The sequence below is a fragment of the Haliotis cracherodii genome, unplaced genomic scaffold, assembly GCF_022045235.1.
Source record: "Haliotis cracherodii isolate W230 unplaced genomic scaffold, xgHalCrac1.p SCAF_16, whole genome shotgun sequence".
Taxonomy (NCBI): domain Eukaryota; kingdom Metazoa; phylum Mollusca; class Gastropoda; order Lepetellida; family Haliotidae; genus Haliotis; species Haliotis cracherodii.
Genome location: NW_027266271.1, coordinates 13,160,949 through 13,178,900, shown reverse-complemented (window position 1 = coordinate 13,178,900; position 17,952 = coordinate 13,160,949). Strand labels below are relative to the sequence as shown.

Below are 17,952 nucleotides of genomic sequence, written 5' to 3'. Positions count from 1 at the left end.
TTTCACTCCTAAGCTCTCATGGAGTTTGGCAAGAAGTACCCTGGCACAACAAGTAGAAAAAGCTCTGTATATTTTGTTTGGATTCTTGAAAAAGTCTAAGCTTAACATTAAAGAGTCCTTGTTTCTATTTGATTGGATGGTTTCTCAAGTTTTATGTTATACATCATGTGTTTGGGGATTTGAAAGAGTCCAAGTTATAGAAAATGTGCACTGCAAATTTCTTAGAAAAGTTCTCCATGTTAATTCAAACACTCCAGCAGCAGTCTTGTATGGGGAGCTAGGACGGTATCCATTACATGTAACAACCATGTTCAATTCAATTAAGTATTGGCTGAAAATATTAAACATGTCCACAAATAGGTATCCTAAGGCTTGCTATCTGATGTTATATCGGTTAGAAGGGGCTGGTAGAACCACATGGGCAACTAGAATAAAATATCTGTTGAACATACTTGGATTTAGTCTAGTTTGGTTTGAACAGGGTGACATAACCCATCATTAGAATTTGTAGGGAAAGGTTGCTGGATTGTTGGAAGCAAACATGGGCACTATCTATAAGTGAAACAAGTAAGCTTAATAATTATTCCATTATCAAATCAGTGTTGGAGCCTGAAAGTTATTTGCACAATATGAAGAGTAAAAATTTAAGAATTGGGCTTAGTCGATTCCGATGTGGTAACCACAAACTGGCTGTTGAAATTGGGTGGTGGGGAGGAGTTGCTAGAGAGGATAGAGTATGTAAATATTGTTTTGATAATCTGAATGTATCAATTGTGGAGGATGAAGTTCATTTTATTACATCATGTTACTGGTATAACAAATTCAGAAATATGCTTTTGCCAAGTATTTGCAATTGTAATCTTTGTACTCTCGACAAAATTCAGTAATAGTTAAGGAAACACAAGATCAATACAGAATGTCCCCTGATGAAATAGCTGGAAAAGTATGTTGATATTGATGTGGAAAACAATCTTAAGTACATGAACATTAAGCCAGTGATTATTACCGCTCTTTCAAGTTAACAGCTTTGTAAAAGAAGTATGACATTTCTGGTTTACGGAACATATACCATACGTTGTATCTGTAAATAAAACTTTTTCATTTTAATCACTTGTCAGACGTGAACGAGTGTACCGCAAACATGACCATCTGCTCCACGCTGGCCAACTCCAACTGCATCAACACAGACGGAAGTTACAGATGTGATTGTGCCTCAGGCTTCCTCAAGAACACCACCGCCAATCTTTGTGATGGTAAGTGAAGTCGTCGTCTACAACTATAGCATTGAATAACTTCATTGAGAGGCCTTTAGAAGCTGGAGTACTAAGTTAGTATAATATTTATGGATTAAGAGTATATATACTTGTCAACCATACTCTGAAATCACTTGCTTGATAACGGTGTAGAAGCTGCACTAAAAGTCGCTTGTAATTTTGATAAAGACGTTGTTCATCCATATAACTTATCCTTACATATAGCATTGAAGGCTATAGCTACTCTTACAAGCGTAGCATCCCCATTGTTAAAATGTAGCATTAACTCTTGTAATTCTATCAACCATTACTATTACTACAGGAACTGTTATTGTACATCCCTGGTAGTGCCCAAATGTGATATATGAATCCATTCCTCACAATAAATTCTATAATGTTTCTCATTCATGGTTACTGCATGGTTATCAAGTCATGATTCTTACACTAGACTGATAACATTTAGATCCGCATATAGTATAACTTCTCTTTCAACGTCGTCATACTGTCTGCTTTCTTGTGTGATAGATATTGATGAGTGCCAGAACACCAACCAATGTAGTGGGACACCAAACGCCACGTGTAACAACTCCCCAGGCTCCTACTCCTGCGACTGCGACAACGGCTACACCAAGAACGCCACCACAGACAAATGCGATGGTCAGTCTGCAACAAAAGTCTATAACATCTCCTGAAATTTGCTTAAAATAAATTGTCCCAATACACGCACACACTGGATCACGCTTATTATTTATGTTTAACTCCGTATTTATCTTCTAATCTTCTAAACGTGAGGGAGTTTTTATAAAATTCAGTAATAGTTAAGGAAACACAAGATCAATACAGAATGTCCCCTGATGAAATAGCTGGAAGAGTATGTTGATATTGGTGTGGAAAACAATCTTAAGTACATGAACATTAAGCCAGTGATTATTACCACTCTTTCAAGTTAACAACTTTGTAAAAGAAATATGACATTTCTGGTTTACGGAACATATACCATACGTTGTATCTGTAAATAAAACTTTTTTATTTTAATCACTTGTCAGACGTGAACGAGTGTACCGCAAACATGACCATCTGCTCCACGCTGGCCAACTCCAACTGCATCAACACAGACGGAAGTTACAGATGTGATTGTGCCTCAGGCTTCCTCAAGAACACCACCTCCAATGTTTGTGATGGTACGTGAAGTCGTCGTCTACTATTATAGCATTGAATAACTTCATTGAGAGGCCTTTAGAAGCTGGAGTACTAAGTTAGTATAATATTTATGGATTAAGAGTATATATACTTGTCAACCATACTCTGAAATCACTTGCTTGATAACGGTGTAGAAGCTCCACCGAAAAGTCGCTTGTACTTTTAATAAAGAAGTTGTTCATCCATATAACTTATCCTTACATATAGCATTGAAGGCTACAGAAATGGATATAGCACCATAGACAATATATTTGTATTACAATCAGTTATTCAGAAATGCCTCTCCAAGTCAAAAGGGCGCTGCTATTGGTTAATCATAGACTTTTCGAAGGCATTCGACAGGGTCCAGCACCATTTATTGAAATATGTACTTTTACAAAAAGGTGGAAAAGGTAAATTTTTCACAGTTATCTCATCTCTGTATAGTCAGCTAAAATCATGTGTTCTAGTTAACAAGTCCTCACTGTCTGAGTTCTTTGAGTGTACAATAGGAACCAGGCAAGGGTGTATGATAAGCCCACTGTTATTCACTCTGTTTTTGAATGAGCTAGTAGATAATTACAGGTTTAATGATTGCAAGGGTATATTTGTCAATGAGTATGCTGAAAACATCACTTTGATAATGTTTGCAGATGATATTGCTAATGTTGGAGATTCAGTAAGAAGGTTACAGCACCAGATAGATTGTCTAGCAGGATTTTGCAGTCAGTATGGGATGAGGGTTAATTTGGAGAAAACGAAAGTCATTGTATTCCGAAGAGGTGGTATAGTAACAAAAAAGGAAAAGTGGTATTATGATGGTATTCCTCTGGAAGCATTATCTGCTTATAAGTATCTGGGTGTGTTTTTCACTCCTAAGCTCTCATGGAGTTTGGCAAGAAGTACCCTGGCACAACAAGTAGAAAAAGCTCTGTATATTTTGTTTGGATTCTTGAAAAAGTCTAAGCTTAACATTAAAGAGTCCTTGTTTCTATTTGATATAGCATTCAATAACTTCATTGAGAGGCCTATAGAAGATGGAGTACTAAGTTAGGAAAATATATATGAATTAACAGTATTTATGCTTGTCAACCATACTCTGAAATCACTTGCTTGATAACGGTGTAGAAGCTATATCGAAAGTCGCTTGAACTTTTAATAAACAAGTTGTACATCCATATATCTTATCCTTACATATAACATTGAAGGCTGTACCCAGCAAACAATTCTACGTTGTGACAACGTTGTGACAACGTTGACTTTTCGTTGCTGCAACGTTGTGACGTAACGTTGTCACAACGTAATTCTGTAGACTCCCAGATTGGTTGCTACAACGTTGTGCGTAAACCAAAATACAACCAAATCAAGACGTTGTCACAAGATCCATTTTTTACGTTGCTACAACGTTTATCCAAAACGTCGCGACAACGTAGGTATCGCACACATAGGGGGACACTACAGTTGTTGCAATGTCCATGTAGATTCACGCCTGTCTTATTCCTCAATACCTCCCAGGCAGCCAGAAAAGTTTGTACCAATCTAGCTTATAGTTAAGACATCAGGTACCAATCTAGTTGAGACATCAGGTACCAAGCAATACATTCTGAAAACTGAATTCACTTTAACCCTATCCATGAAACAGCAAGTCAATGTAATGCACTCTCTTTTGGCAGAGTTTGAGATACGGCCAAGATAAAAATCTAAATGTTTTAAATTACATGTACAATTTGGTTATATAATATTTATTTTCCCAATCAGTTTTCAAGGCTATGTTCAAATTGTTCACAAATGTTTCAACACAATTGAAAGATACTTGATTTTCCCACGAATTTGCAAATTAATAACCATCAAACAATAAGCCCTGCACAAATTGAAACATTTAAATTTTCTTGGCCTTACCCCATACATTCAGCATTGAGAGCAACACTGTGACAAACAGAATAGTCTATGCATCTGATGTCCTAAGATCCATTTCCCAGCAACGAAATGACAATAGAATTCTGGTTGAGGTGACTTTTATTTATTTATTAAATGACAAGTCAGAACTTGGGCTGAGTGGCTGAGGAGCCTTTTCAGTCCTCAAATGAAAAGTCACAGGGATGATCTTCAACTGTATCCATAGTCTCTCCTTAAGCCTTGGTAACTGAATAAGAAATGACACAAATGTAATAAAATGGCAAGGCAAGGGACATATTTCTGACATAACAAAATAATGGTTGCATTCCCCAAAATAATATTTTGATGTCTGATGTCAGTCTTTAAACAGGATCATACATAGGCAGAAAAGCTTTTAACACTGAATCATTGGTGTAACTTTATACCCCCGCCCTTTTAGATTGTGGGTATAATTAAATAAGAATCATCTAAATTTTAATTCTTGAAGATGTTTGTACATATTATTGCATCATACATACCTTTCTGTCAGTGATGTACTTTAAACAAATATGCTCCCACAATACTGTTTTCTCCACCTGAAAGAAAAACAGAAACCACAAAGTATCACATTTTTAAATAAACCAGTACTGTATAGATAAATAACATTTACTTAGAGTATGATGTAACTGGTGGTAGCATTGGCAAATAGTTTTATCAGTCAATAGATCAACTGTAGTTATTCAAAAACAGTAACTTTACCTTTCTGCTGTACATCACAGTGAATATGTTGGCCAAGTTTCTAAAACCTTATTTAAAAAATATATACATAAATGAAAAATATATATTGCCAAATAAAATAAATAGTTCCCATATTTGAAGCATGAATGTTGAATATGAATTATGAATAGAAGTGTTAACACTTTGGGGTATTTATCCTAATTAAAATTGTGATTATTTTTTTTAAATACTTACCTTAATATTTTCCATATTAATATGCCAGGGTATTTATATAGAATCTATGTTCTAATATTTACAAAGATAGAAACATGGGGAAATTAACAAAATGCAATAGCTTATACAATACCAGACGAAGTTGAAACAGCAATTTATTTGTTACTACGATTATTAACATAATACAGTTCAATATCGTTAAATATAATTCTGTAGACCTAGTATGGTAGCCTACGTGGCAACATATGGAGATCGAAAACCGAACGAATAGGGTTGCTATCAATTCCAATTTATTTTTCATTGGTGCACATTGGCTACACCTATCTCACCTTAATAATCAACAAACGATGACCAACTCACTGACAATATATGGTGATATTTAACTTCTGACAATCGACTAGCTTATCATCACCACTATGACAATACCGCAAACACCCCTTTATAGCGCGCGACGAGAGACTCGTTTTACTTTTGCTCGTTTTCATTAGAAGGGAGTCGGACATAGATCTAGTTATCGGAAAATGATGAATTGATTCTTTTTTGGAAATAATAAAAATACACCATGATAAGAGCCTTGCTAAAATAAAATATATAGACAGCACCAACAACCTGATGGTCCACATTTAGGCTGCTTCAGTCAGTGCTAATTAGGCCTTTTCGGAAACAACAAGTGTGTTTCTATCTCTTCCCGAAAATACAATTTTTCATAACATCATTGAGCGCATTAAGACTAAGGCTATAACTAGTAGCCTACAGAGAGTCGATCTGAAAATACTTCCATTGTTTTGATTCCCTCTCTTCGCTGTATAAGAGAAATCTACTAAACCTTTCCCATGGCCTGAATGAGCCACATTGTTTCACAAAAATCAAAGTCCGAAGATTAGTACAAGTAAACTTTGAATAGTAATGATTTCAGAAATAACACGGAAGAAATGGCGATAATTGTCAGTGGTCAGTAGGCGTTGCATAAGTTAGGCCTATTTACAGACCTACACGTTTACGATCGAAACCCGAACATAATATGACGCCATTGACGGCCACAAAACGCCGCCAGACTGAATTCTGGTCAAACATATACTGCTTGCCCTTGGTAATTACCCTTGGTATCCATAAAATAATAATATGGAAAAAAGTCTTGGGCCTCCTTCACCTCTATATACATCATGTTCTGTGTATTAAATATTACTATCAACACTGACGTTCAGTGATAGTGACCGGCAAACTGCATTCTAACCCCGCCACTTCTGAATAATACGATACATTTAAATCATTTGACGATCTGCATGTACAGAAACATATCAACAAGCGGAGGCTGCTTCTGAAAAATTTACTTACCTCATCCGAATTCACAGATCATCTGTCCAGTTCCAGTTGCTGCACAATCTCTTGGTTGTAGTCTTCTAATATATGTCTAGAGTGAGCTTGAACTAAGATGGCTGGTGACAACAAATCTTGCGCGACAATGTGACGTCATTCTGACGTCACTTCACGAGGCAACAGGCTAAACTTTTCATCAGTCGCTCTCACGCCGCTAAAAATGGGCGCAATTGTTTTTAACTGTAATATTGCTTGTGACAACATTTAGTAGACAGATAAATTCGTTAGAGATATATAGATATTTTAAAAAAATAAAACTAAAAGATGGTAGATCTACAAGTGGTTTCCTAAACATCATTTACAAAAAGTGTTGTAATGTCCAAAGCACAACGTTATCACAACGTTACTTTGCAACGTTGTTGTTATGTTGTGGAATAACGTTGTCATAGAGATACGCAATTACGTTCAGGAAATTTTAGTATTAAGAGATGAGAATTTAAATGCCGAATATATAGAAAGGTAATGCATTAATGCCTTGGTATTCTGACAAATTCGTGTTGATTTTGATAAAGCAGTTCTATTCCTTTATGACTATCGAGAAGCAAACTCTATAACGTTTCACCGACGTTTCAGAAACGTAGCTACAAAACGTTGTGTGATGTCCAATGCACAACGTTTTCACAATGTGATTGTTGACGTTATAACAACGTTGTGACAACGTAATATCACGACGTTACCAATCCACAACGTTGTGACAACGTCGTGTGTTAGCTGGGTAGCTACTCTTGCAACCGTAGCATCTACATTTTACTCTTAGTAGTAGTATTTACTCTTTTAATTGTATCAACCATTACTATCACTGTAGCAACTTTTATTGTACAATCCTGGTATTGCCCAAATGTGACGTATGAATCCAACCGTTACGATAAATACAATATGTTTTCTCATGCATGGTTACAATACAATATAAAACTCAAATATTGACTTCACAACTTTCCAAGTCACATATCAAGTCATGATTCTTACACAATTAGACCCACATGTTGTATAACTTCTCATTCAACGTCGTCATACTGTCTGCTTTCTTGTGTGACAGATATTGATGAGTGTCAGGACGCCAACCAATGTAGCGGGACACCAAACTCAACCTGTAGCAACTCCCAAGGCTCCTTCTCCTGCAACTGCGACAGCGGCTACGTCAAGAACGTCACAACTAACAAATGCGATGGTAAGTCAGATTTCCTTACCAGAACCACACTCCAAAACTCAAAACCCACTAAATATCCACGTGTATGCTCAGCTATCACCCAACTTATGTAATTCTTCAAGATGTGCTTGTATGGGAGCAGAGATGCACAGATCACTTTCTTCCACCGCACATTTGACCCAAGACAGACCTAATTTTGCAACGTGGTGCCTTCTTAGGATTGGATACATTTGGTGAAGGTGATCTGGCATCTCAGTCGTCATGTTTACGTTAAGCTTTTGTTTTCATAAACAAGAGTGAGTAAGTTGGGTTAAGTGCCCCCTTGAAAAATATTTCCGTAATATCACGGTGCTTTCCACTTTGTTGGTACCCACTGGCTGACAATTTAATGAACGAGGACCTGAAATTCAAACCAACAGTGTATTCAAGCACATATCGATCACGACGAACAACGAACTACACAGCGAACTGCGCTGCCTTAGATGAAAGGGCCACCCGTTACCGTTGCCATTAGAAAAGTCCGTGTTGACGAATTGCCAAATCCATGGTCCTGTTGGAATGTTCCTTTTGTTATATGTGACCTTATAGGTGCGGGGATACAATTGAGCTGTGGCATCATAAAGACGTTTGACGTCAACTTACTTCAGTGAAAATCGCCATGTGTGGGGACTGTACAAACATATCATATTTTTCTCTCGCTAGTTCTTTATGTAATGAAGAGATTATTTCAAAACCTTGTATCATGCATGTCTACTTTCAATTCATCAGACATTATGTCTAAACCTGCAATTATAACATAAACTCTTATAAGTCGGAAAATGACTCCAAACGCAATGTATTCCGTAATAAATATGAATTGAAACTTGTGAATTGTATTTTGTCTTCAGAGGATACTATAGTTTTGAGATGTTATGAAAAGTTAAAATGTCATCTCATGGTTGATCATATATATAGAATTTCCCACCAGTCACTGTTCTGACGTCGAGTTTTCCTGATTGAGGTGATACCTTTGAAATCGATATTTCGATTCCCAGACATAAACGAGTGTGGTGGCAGTCACGGGTGTGAGGCTACTTGTGTCAACACAGGCGGCTCCTTCAAGTGTGAGTGCCCAACAGGGAAAACAGTCAACCAGGATGGAAAGACGTGTGACGGTAATATATCCTCCTCTTTCATCTTACTACTGTTAATTAGAAACATGCACACATCAAAATGATGTGTCAAACCTTTAAACTAGATAATTACTGAATATACTAGTATTTAGTTTAAAATCAAAAAGACATAAAAGTAACTGAAGTAGACGAGTAAACACACATTATCAGCACTGAAACAGGTGGCCTATTACCCTCAAATGATTTGATCATCACTGATGTCATTATACAACACTTGGGTACTGATCATGGCGAGTATTGTAGTTAACACATGCAAACTGTCCATCGTGTACATTCGTCCTTCGTAGTTCGGTTGAGAAATGATCAGCCACTCTTCATAGTTCTATCTGGTTCATGCAGATTTGTGTCTACCTTTTCAGATGTTGAAATAATCACTGCTAGTATCAGCCTGAACAAAACTGTGCCCGACAGCGCCTTCGATAACACCACGGCGGAATATACCAAACTACTCAAAGACATAGAGAGAGCGGTAAGATGACGTGGAGACTCGATTGGACGAGTCTTGTTCCATGACGGCTCTTAATCTTGCATAGACCGTTGCATTGTTTTACTTGATAGTGAGTGAGTTCTGGCACGCCCAAGAAACGCAATTCCGTTGCTTTAGATGATTAGGACACAGGTGTCCTCCCTCGTCTTACTTAGTACCCGACAGGACACCAGTGTACAGATTACGTCGCTTTGAACATTACCGTTAGGGCAGGACATGCTCACCCTTTTCGCGAACACCTGGTGTCATCACTGATTTTCATTTGTCTATTCATAAAGTTTTCACATTTCAAGGTGTACAATACCCTGCCTATGTAAGCATCAGCATTCCCTATAAATAAGGTATGGGTGAAAAGTTTGTCTTTACAATACGTTAACTATTCACAATGTTATCTTATAATCATGTCAACGTTTCGTTCTTTTTGTTCCAGCTGATTATATACTTCAAGGGCGAACTAGGTGATGCCTTTGTCACTCTTGTTGTCATCCGAATCAGGTGAGTAGTTCCACCTTGGATTGTGCGTGCATTTCAGCTGTTACTGAAGACCTTGTATAAGCACAGAGAGTGAGTGAATGAGTTGAATTTAACGTCGCTTTAAACAGTATTTCAGTTATATCACGACCTATCAGCTTGATATGGGAGGGACATGATATAGATCCCAGACGTTGACCTCTTTGATGAAGCCTGCGAGCACGGTATGGTATTGACAAACCTACAAATGTGATCAGGACGAACCGGACTTCGAAGCAACGATCATAGGTTTCTGGCAAGTTTAAGGGACGCAACTCTTCGTATTGAATTGCGAGCCACAGTGACCCAGTATTTGCACAGATAATCACTGAAGCCAATACAGTTTAGCGTATCAATGGACCTTCATTTCAAATAACTATCAACGAATTTTCATCAATATGACGTTTGTGCTGTGTGTGCTTCAGATCGGGTGGTGTCGTCGCTGACTACAGAACTGAAGTTTACAAGAAGTTAGCCGCTGACCCTGCCGCAGTGTTCGCAAAAGCCGCGACCGATCTAGTAAAGGCTAGCTTACCTATCGATGGAGTAAATGCATCAGTTCTGGCCCACACAGTCAATGGGATTAATGGTGAGTAAGGCTTGACATGTACTGTTTGTTAGTTTATTTGGTGTAAAGACGCACCCAGAAATAGTCAAGCTGGACCGCTACTTGTCCAGAACATCATCTGTTCTTAGGTATTATCCAGCCCGAGTGATGTCAAATGTTTAAACAACAGGTATCAGGTAGACGAGAAGACCCCTATATACAGTGCAAAACAGTGTGATACTTGATACGTGACAAAATAAAGTTAATAAACAATATGTAGAATATTGCTGTGATAAATATTGTAGAGTAGTCATCTGTTGAGAGATTGGAAATAATATAACGTAAAAAATGCGAGAAGTCTATGAGAAGTATAGGAAGTGAAAATGTTATTCAAATGTCTGGTATTGTCACCCTACAATGCCTGATGCTCTCAGCAGTCCCTTGTGGTGTTTTTTCACGTTTACCCCATGACTGATGTTCTCAGCAATCTCCTGTGGTGTTTTTACACGTTTACCCCCAGGTCTGATGTTCTCAGCAGTATCCTCTGCTATACAGTCACGTGTACCCCGTGACTGATGTTCTCAGCAGTATCCTCTGCTATACAGTCACGTGTACCCCGTGACTGATGTTCTCAGCAGTATCCTCTGCTATACAGTCACGTGTACCCCGTGACTGATGTTCTCAGCAGTATCCTCTGCTATACAGTCACGTTTACCCCATGTCTGATGTTCTCAGCAGTATCCTCTGCTATACAGTCACGTTTACCCCATGTCTGATGTTCTCAGCAGTCTCCTCTACTATACAGTCACGTTAAACCCCATGTCTGATGTTACATGTCTGATTACCTGTGTCCTAATGATCTAAAGCAACGGAATTGGCTCTTCAAAACATACCTCTATGTCAAACAGCTTTAATTTTGTTAGGAAATGCTTTGTGGCAAAACAACTAACAACTAGACCAAAATAGAATATTTACCTACCTGGTATCTTTTATAAAGAATAATGTGTTTCGAAATATACCAGGAGAGTTGGGTTCAACAGTCGTTTGGTCATACCACTTCGGGCTTTCTCCCACAGTCTTTTCCACAGACTGTCACATAACTGACACACAATGATGTGACTGAAATACTGTTCAAAGCGGCGTTAATTTCATTCAATCCACCCTTTCCTTCCTCACCCACTCTCTCACTTACTCACTTATTCACTCTCTCACTAAATGACCGACTCCCTGACTCACTCACTCACTCTCTCACTGAATGACTGGCTCCCTGACTCACTCACTCACCCACTCACTCCCTGAATGACTGACTGGTTTCTGATCCTTATAAAAATGATGGCGATGATCGACGCCAGAATGACGATGAAGATAGGGATACCAACGGAAAGGCCGATAATAAGTCGATAGTCGAACATGATTTGATAGGGTTAAGTAGGAAGGTTTATGAGGATATTTTGGAAAAAAAAAACGTTGATCATTTTGATAATGTTTTCGGCCGATGTCCACTGCAGTATAGTCAGTTAATACCTTGTGTCATAAATCATATTCTGCAATTTGAGGAAGTGAATTCTTTATATAGTTGTGTAATATGGCTGATTTATGGATGAGTCATTCCACATCCTCAAAAGCAGGATCTGGGATTGATGGGGAATTAATTCTATATCGCTTTATAATTTCATCTGTGTTCGATGTGGAATTTATTCTGTATCATTATATAACATCATCTGTAAATGATGGGTTATTAATTCTCTATCGTCATATAACATCACCTGTGATTGATTCTATATCGTTATATATAACATCATCTGTAATTTGCAAAACCATTACATAATTAAAAACATTTATTAGAAAGGGGATAAATTCCATTCGATCTATAAAGTTATGTTTTAAGCAAAAGAAGTTTTTAATGCAGATCCGCATAACGATGTACTCACTTTCGTCTGGAACGAGCCTGAAAGGCAACACAGATTGATTAGGTGAAGAGTAAATGCTACATTTGATTATTACTTAAGTTAATTTTAAAAAAATGGATATTTGACAGAAATAATTACTTTGGAATTATTATCTTTTATCATTTGACTCAAGTTGAGATAATGGTTCTCTTACTTGCAAACCTGAAAACTCCGTAGTGAAGCAGTATATTTTGATTGGAAACATACTGTCGGCTAAAGAGAATTTTTGGAGTGATTTTGTTTGATACTTTGGAGAAAATGAGCACTGATAGACACGGAATGCTATATTGAAGCGTATTTGTGCCATATTCTAACAACAAGTCATCTAAGTAGATGAAAGTACGGTCTACGTTGATGTAAGTACCATCTCCGTAGATGATAATATTTAATTTAGAATAATACGCTTCCATAGAATGTATTTTGATGAAACAAAAATAACATTAAGATGTTTTCCAGAACAGAATTGTGCTGACCTGAGGAGATCTTATCAGACGTTTCAGGAGTATTAGTTAATTAATTTGTTTCAATATCGTGCCAAAGAAATGCAAAATAAATATAAATCCAAAAGCAATAAATGTCATGAAAGTTGATAATTTGTCCATACCAACTCGTCACTATTTATTTCAGATATATAATGAGAAGCTTGAAAATATTAAGCAATGTTAAAGATGTTTTTGGTATTGCTATTCACCTGATTTCAAATGCAAATAATAAAATAAACAGAACGAGCTCAATGTATCATTACAATACGGTACATGATGAAATTCTCAGGTGATTTGAATAGTTGGTGCACTGACAAACGGAATTAAAAATTCATATTGTAAAATAGTTGGTTTAGATCATGCAACTGTCAGTCAAATCATTTTTTCAGCTGACATTAACAGTGACAGTGACAATGAAAATGTTTCAGAATATAAGTTTTAAGACTACCCCTATGTTCCGCGATGCCCTGTCATTTAAGACGAATTATTGTTATCGAATTTATAACTATTTTGCATTTCATCGATACGAGTTTGCAGCAAAAGGACTACAGGATGTCTCAGGTGTCTATTTTAATGGAAAATTTAGTAAGGTTGTCCACTCAAACATGGAAATAAGAACAAGTTTGTAAACCACAAGAATACAAATTTGTGAAAGTTGTGTTGAAATTTCATTGTTTGTACATGTAAATATATAGAAGATATCATTTTGAATTGTTCCTTATTATATTTGCATTACAACATATGACAGTTTATGAAGCGAAAATACAGCTCAAAGTTTAATGCATTCTTTCCTATAAAAAAGATTTCACATACTTTCCCTGAAAAACATCTTATTTCAAATCTTACAAAAAGAACTAATGGATTTTTTCAACACAAACGCAGGGCTTTTTACTTTAATCGTCTCAGAATTACGATTTCATTTCAATACATTCCGACATAACCGATCTTTTTCTAGGGCCAAAACAGTACCGTGTTTTTTGTCTTTTTGTGGGGGGAACAAGGTCATTTGCATGATTCACCAACACTGACCCGAAAAGTACAATCTTCGTATTCTGGTGGCAGACATTCATAAACGTTCAGAAGAGTGATGTCTTGACAGCACTAGACATGCCAAAAACATGGTTTGTAATAGATGAGGTGAAATGGGGTTTACCGCATCTTTTCGGGGCAAGGGAGTTAACTCACTGTAAAAGTCCAATTTCAATCATTGCCGAACTAGGCTGGAATTTAAGGGCTGGATCGTAGCGCCACTACAGGCTATTAATAGTTATATCCCTTCTATGTCCCTCCTATTGACAAATCGGATTCCAGCTCTCTTATCACTTCAAACAAAATGGCGTCGCCAAGTCAAGACAATCTGATTGATAATCAAGATCTATATTTAATTAAAGAGGGTCTTATCACCCGATGTTCATCAAAGTACTTGATAGCCTAGATTAAAAACATGAAAAGATTTGGAAAATATCAGTCGACGCCCAGTTGGCGGTACTCATGCTCTGAAAATCCTGCAATCGACCGAAATCTGGTTTAAATGTTGTTTATGAGCCGAATGTCGGCTATTTTGAATGAACTATACAAAGAATCGTTAGCCCAACCGAAATAGAACTCCATAACTGCAGCCCACTTAGGCAAGGGTGGAAACTGGACTTTTATAGTCAGTTAACTCCCTTGCCTCGAGAAGATGGGTTTAATGTCGCGTCCAAGATTATTGCACTAACCAAGATTATTGCATGCACGTGTATCGGGCTTCATCGTTTCTAGCAAATGCATATTGAGCTATCATATGTATCATGTCATTTATACCGAATATTTTCAGAGTGTGAAGATCAAGACCGTGAGTACTGTAAGGGCCCCTTTGATGTGTGTACAGATCTGACGATGGGCTACGAGTGTACATGTGAGGACGGATTCGTCCGAGAAGACCAGGAGTGCTACGCAGGTAACACAAACATACATTTCACAGTTTCCAGTTCATAGTAAACATATCCCACAGCACCAAGTTCACATGATCAGCATACCCCCATCACAAGATCAGCATACCCCATCACACTCGGTTCTCACAGACAACATACCCAATCACACTCACTTCACATGGTCAACATACCCCCTCACACTCGGTTCACATTGTCAACATTCCCCATCTCACTTTGTTCACATGGTCAACATACCCAATCACACTCGGTTCACACGGTCAACATGCTTCATCACACACAGGTCACACAAGTCAACATACCCCATCACACTCTGTTCATACAGTAACCATACCCCATCACACTTTTTCACATGGTCAACATACACCATCACACTCAGTTCAAAGAGTGAGTGAGTATGTTTTACGCCGCTTTTAGCAATATTCCAGCGATATCACGGCGGGGGACACCAGAAATGGGCTTCACACATTTTACCTATGTCGGGAATCGAACCCGGGTCTTCGGCTTGATGAGCGAACGCTTTAACCACTAGGCTACCCGACAGCCCCCAGTTCACAGAGACAACATACCCCATTGCACTCAAGTCACACGGTCAACATACCCCATCACACTTTTTCACATGATCAACAGAACACATCACACTCAGTACACATGAGTCTGCCTCCGTGGTATTATGTATAGAGCGTCTGCCCGAAGAGCGGAAGGTGGATGGTTCGATCCCCAGAAGCTTCATACCCAAAGACGTTAAGATTGGTACTTGTTGTTACCCTGCCTGGCGCTCGCCGTTAACTATTCAGACAGAACGTCCACGGCCCGGGGTTCTAAATAATAGATATATGATTATTGCCTTCCATTCCATTCAACAGAAATGTTCACTTACGGCCCGAGCGCTTCAGATTCAACCATGTCCAGCCAGGATGAAGGTTTTCAGACGATAGACGTTGAGGATGGAATCCCATTTTCATCAGAGATATACTATGTCATATATGTAAGTTCAAAAATACCACGATATATACGGAGGAGAAAAGAAACTATACCTCTCTGATTATCTTATCATGTATAAAATATTTTACGTTAGCGACACATATCTAAAAAGTAAACTATACTGGCGCTTAGTCACTCAATGAATATAATATTATTTAAAACTGTTGATGGGTATCGTAGACTCCCTATCTTCGACAACTAATTCATTTCCGTTTTTCGGCACAAATTGACAGCATTTAAAACATTGTTGCAAATTCATTTCGTACCCCATTTTTCAGTTTAGATATTTCACGACATATAAAGTTAGACATACTATAACATATTTGTAAGCAAAGGTACATTGTGCCTATATGTCAGATATACTATGACATTTATATGAGTAAAGATATACCATTACAAATATATAAGCTAAGATATACTGTGACATATGAAGTTACTGTGACCAATTACTGACTTTAATTTGAGAGCATCAAAAACATTTCCTATTCCATCCTCGGAAAAAAATATTTTTTACCATTTTTTTTTTTCTGTGTGTGTCATGATATCTTCTGCCTTTGAGTACATGTACAGTTGTTCCATAAAAGATTGTGTAGTATCATGCAGTTATTGAAAGACAGTTTAGTACTCTACGTGTTACAGGCCAGTATATATCTACATGCATATATAATGAACAAAAAATATGTACTCATATTTTGTTAAGTATACGTACTTATCTTACCTTGCATTAAGATACTCGTGTCTCTATTTCCAATGTACCCTTCTAAGGTACAGGGGAGGTCGGGTAGCCGAATGGTTAAAGCGTTCGCTCGTCACGCCGAAGACCCGGGTTCGATTCCCGACAGGGGTACAATGTGTGAAGCCTATTTCCGGTGTCCCCCACAGTGATATTGCTGGAATATTGCCAAAAGCGGCGTAAAACCATACTCACTCACCCACTCTAAGATACAAAACTCATATACAGTAAACTACGTTTCTAACGAACTTATGTTTTAGTCCTGGCCATTTCTTGCATATATGTTATATATAAATATATATGCTTATAACGAACTACGGTTATAACGAACTAAACTTAGTTGTCCCTTTGAATTTGTTATAACCGTAGTTGGAGGTGCCGAATCAATGCGAATATATGACATGATTATATTAGTTCCAAACTGAACATAAAATGTGTTAAGTGAACGTGACCGAACTTATCCGACTGTACCCTGAGTGAGAACTTACCCCCTGCCGGTACATAGGCGCTCACGCAGGGTATATCACACCATATAACCTTCGAGACTGTTTGCCTAATTATACTTCCTTCTTTCACTCCTGATTGTTTTGTGTTCATCCCTCTGTCTAGATCTCTACAAACGGCGTGATTAGTTTTGGGACGCCGTTTGGTTCATACTCGCCATCGCTTCCCACCAATACCCAGAACATCTTGTGTCCTTACTGGGCCGACATTGACATCACGTCCGCGAATAGGCCCAGCACAACTGCCATCTACTACCAGGCATACAGTGGCAACAGCAATAGGCTTGAAACAGCTTCCACTTGGATTAAGAAATACATCTCTGACAGAGCATTCAAAGCAACATGGGCGTTGGTGGTCACGTGGTATCACGTGCCACAGAAGGGACAATCTTCATCTGACGAGGTAAGAAATCATAGTAAATAAGTGAATGCAAGAGTCTATGCTTGATTCAATGTGTGCGTGCGTGCGTGCGTGCGTGCGTGCGTGCGTGCGTGCGTGCGTGCGTGCGTGCGTGTGATTCAGTGAGTGATTCAGTGTGTCTGTGATCCAGTGAGTGATTCAGTGACAGACATATAGACAGATAGTTATACACTTGAAGTTGCACTTTTTGTTTAATAATTTACGTCCTCTACGAAAGGATTATTATATTAAACTGATTTGATTTCTGTGAAGGTTGCAACGTTCCAAGTGCTGCTGGTCACTAACGGTCAGTCCACGTATGCCTTGTATACCTACAACAGAATGGGATGGACGGTCAGAGACGATATCCCAATTTACATCGGCTATGAAAGTTCAAATACGAGAGATAGAAGACAGGAGGTCCTCATCATGTCTGGAAAGCGGGCGGCATATACCAACGCCGGCATCGGCA

At 38.1% G+C, this 17,952-nt stretch overlaps 1 protein-coding gene across 1 annotated transcript in view; it reads left to right on the top strand.

The window, feature by feature from the left end:
- LOC139464173 (uncharacterized) overlaps nucleotides 1–17,952 on the top strand; it is a 229,545-nt gene that overhangs the window by 163,834 nt on the left and 47,759 nt on the right. The window contains exon 39 of the mRNA XM_071245699.1: nucleotides 9,314–9,423. Within this exon, the coding sequence (XP_071101800.1) occupies nucleotides 9,314–9,423 (110 nt within the window). The remainder of the gene's footprint in view (nucleotides 1–9,313; nucleotides 9,424–17,952) is intronic.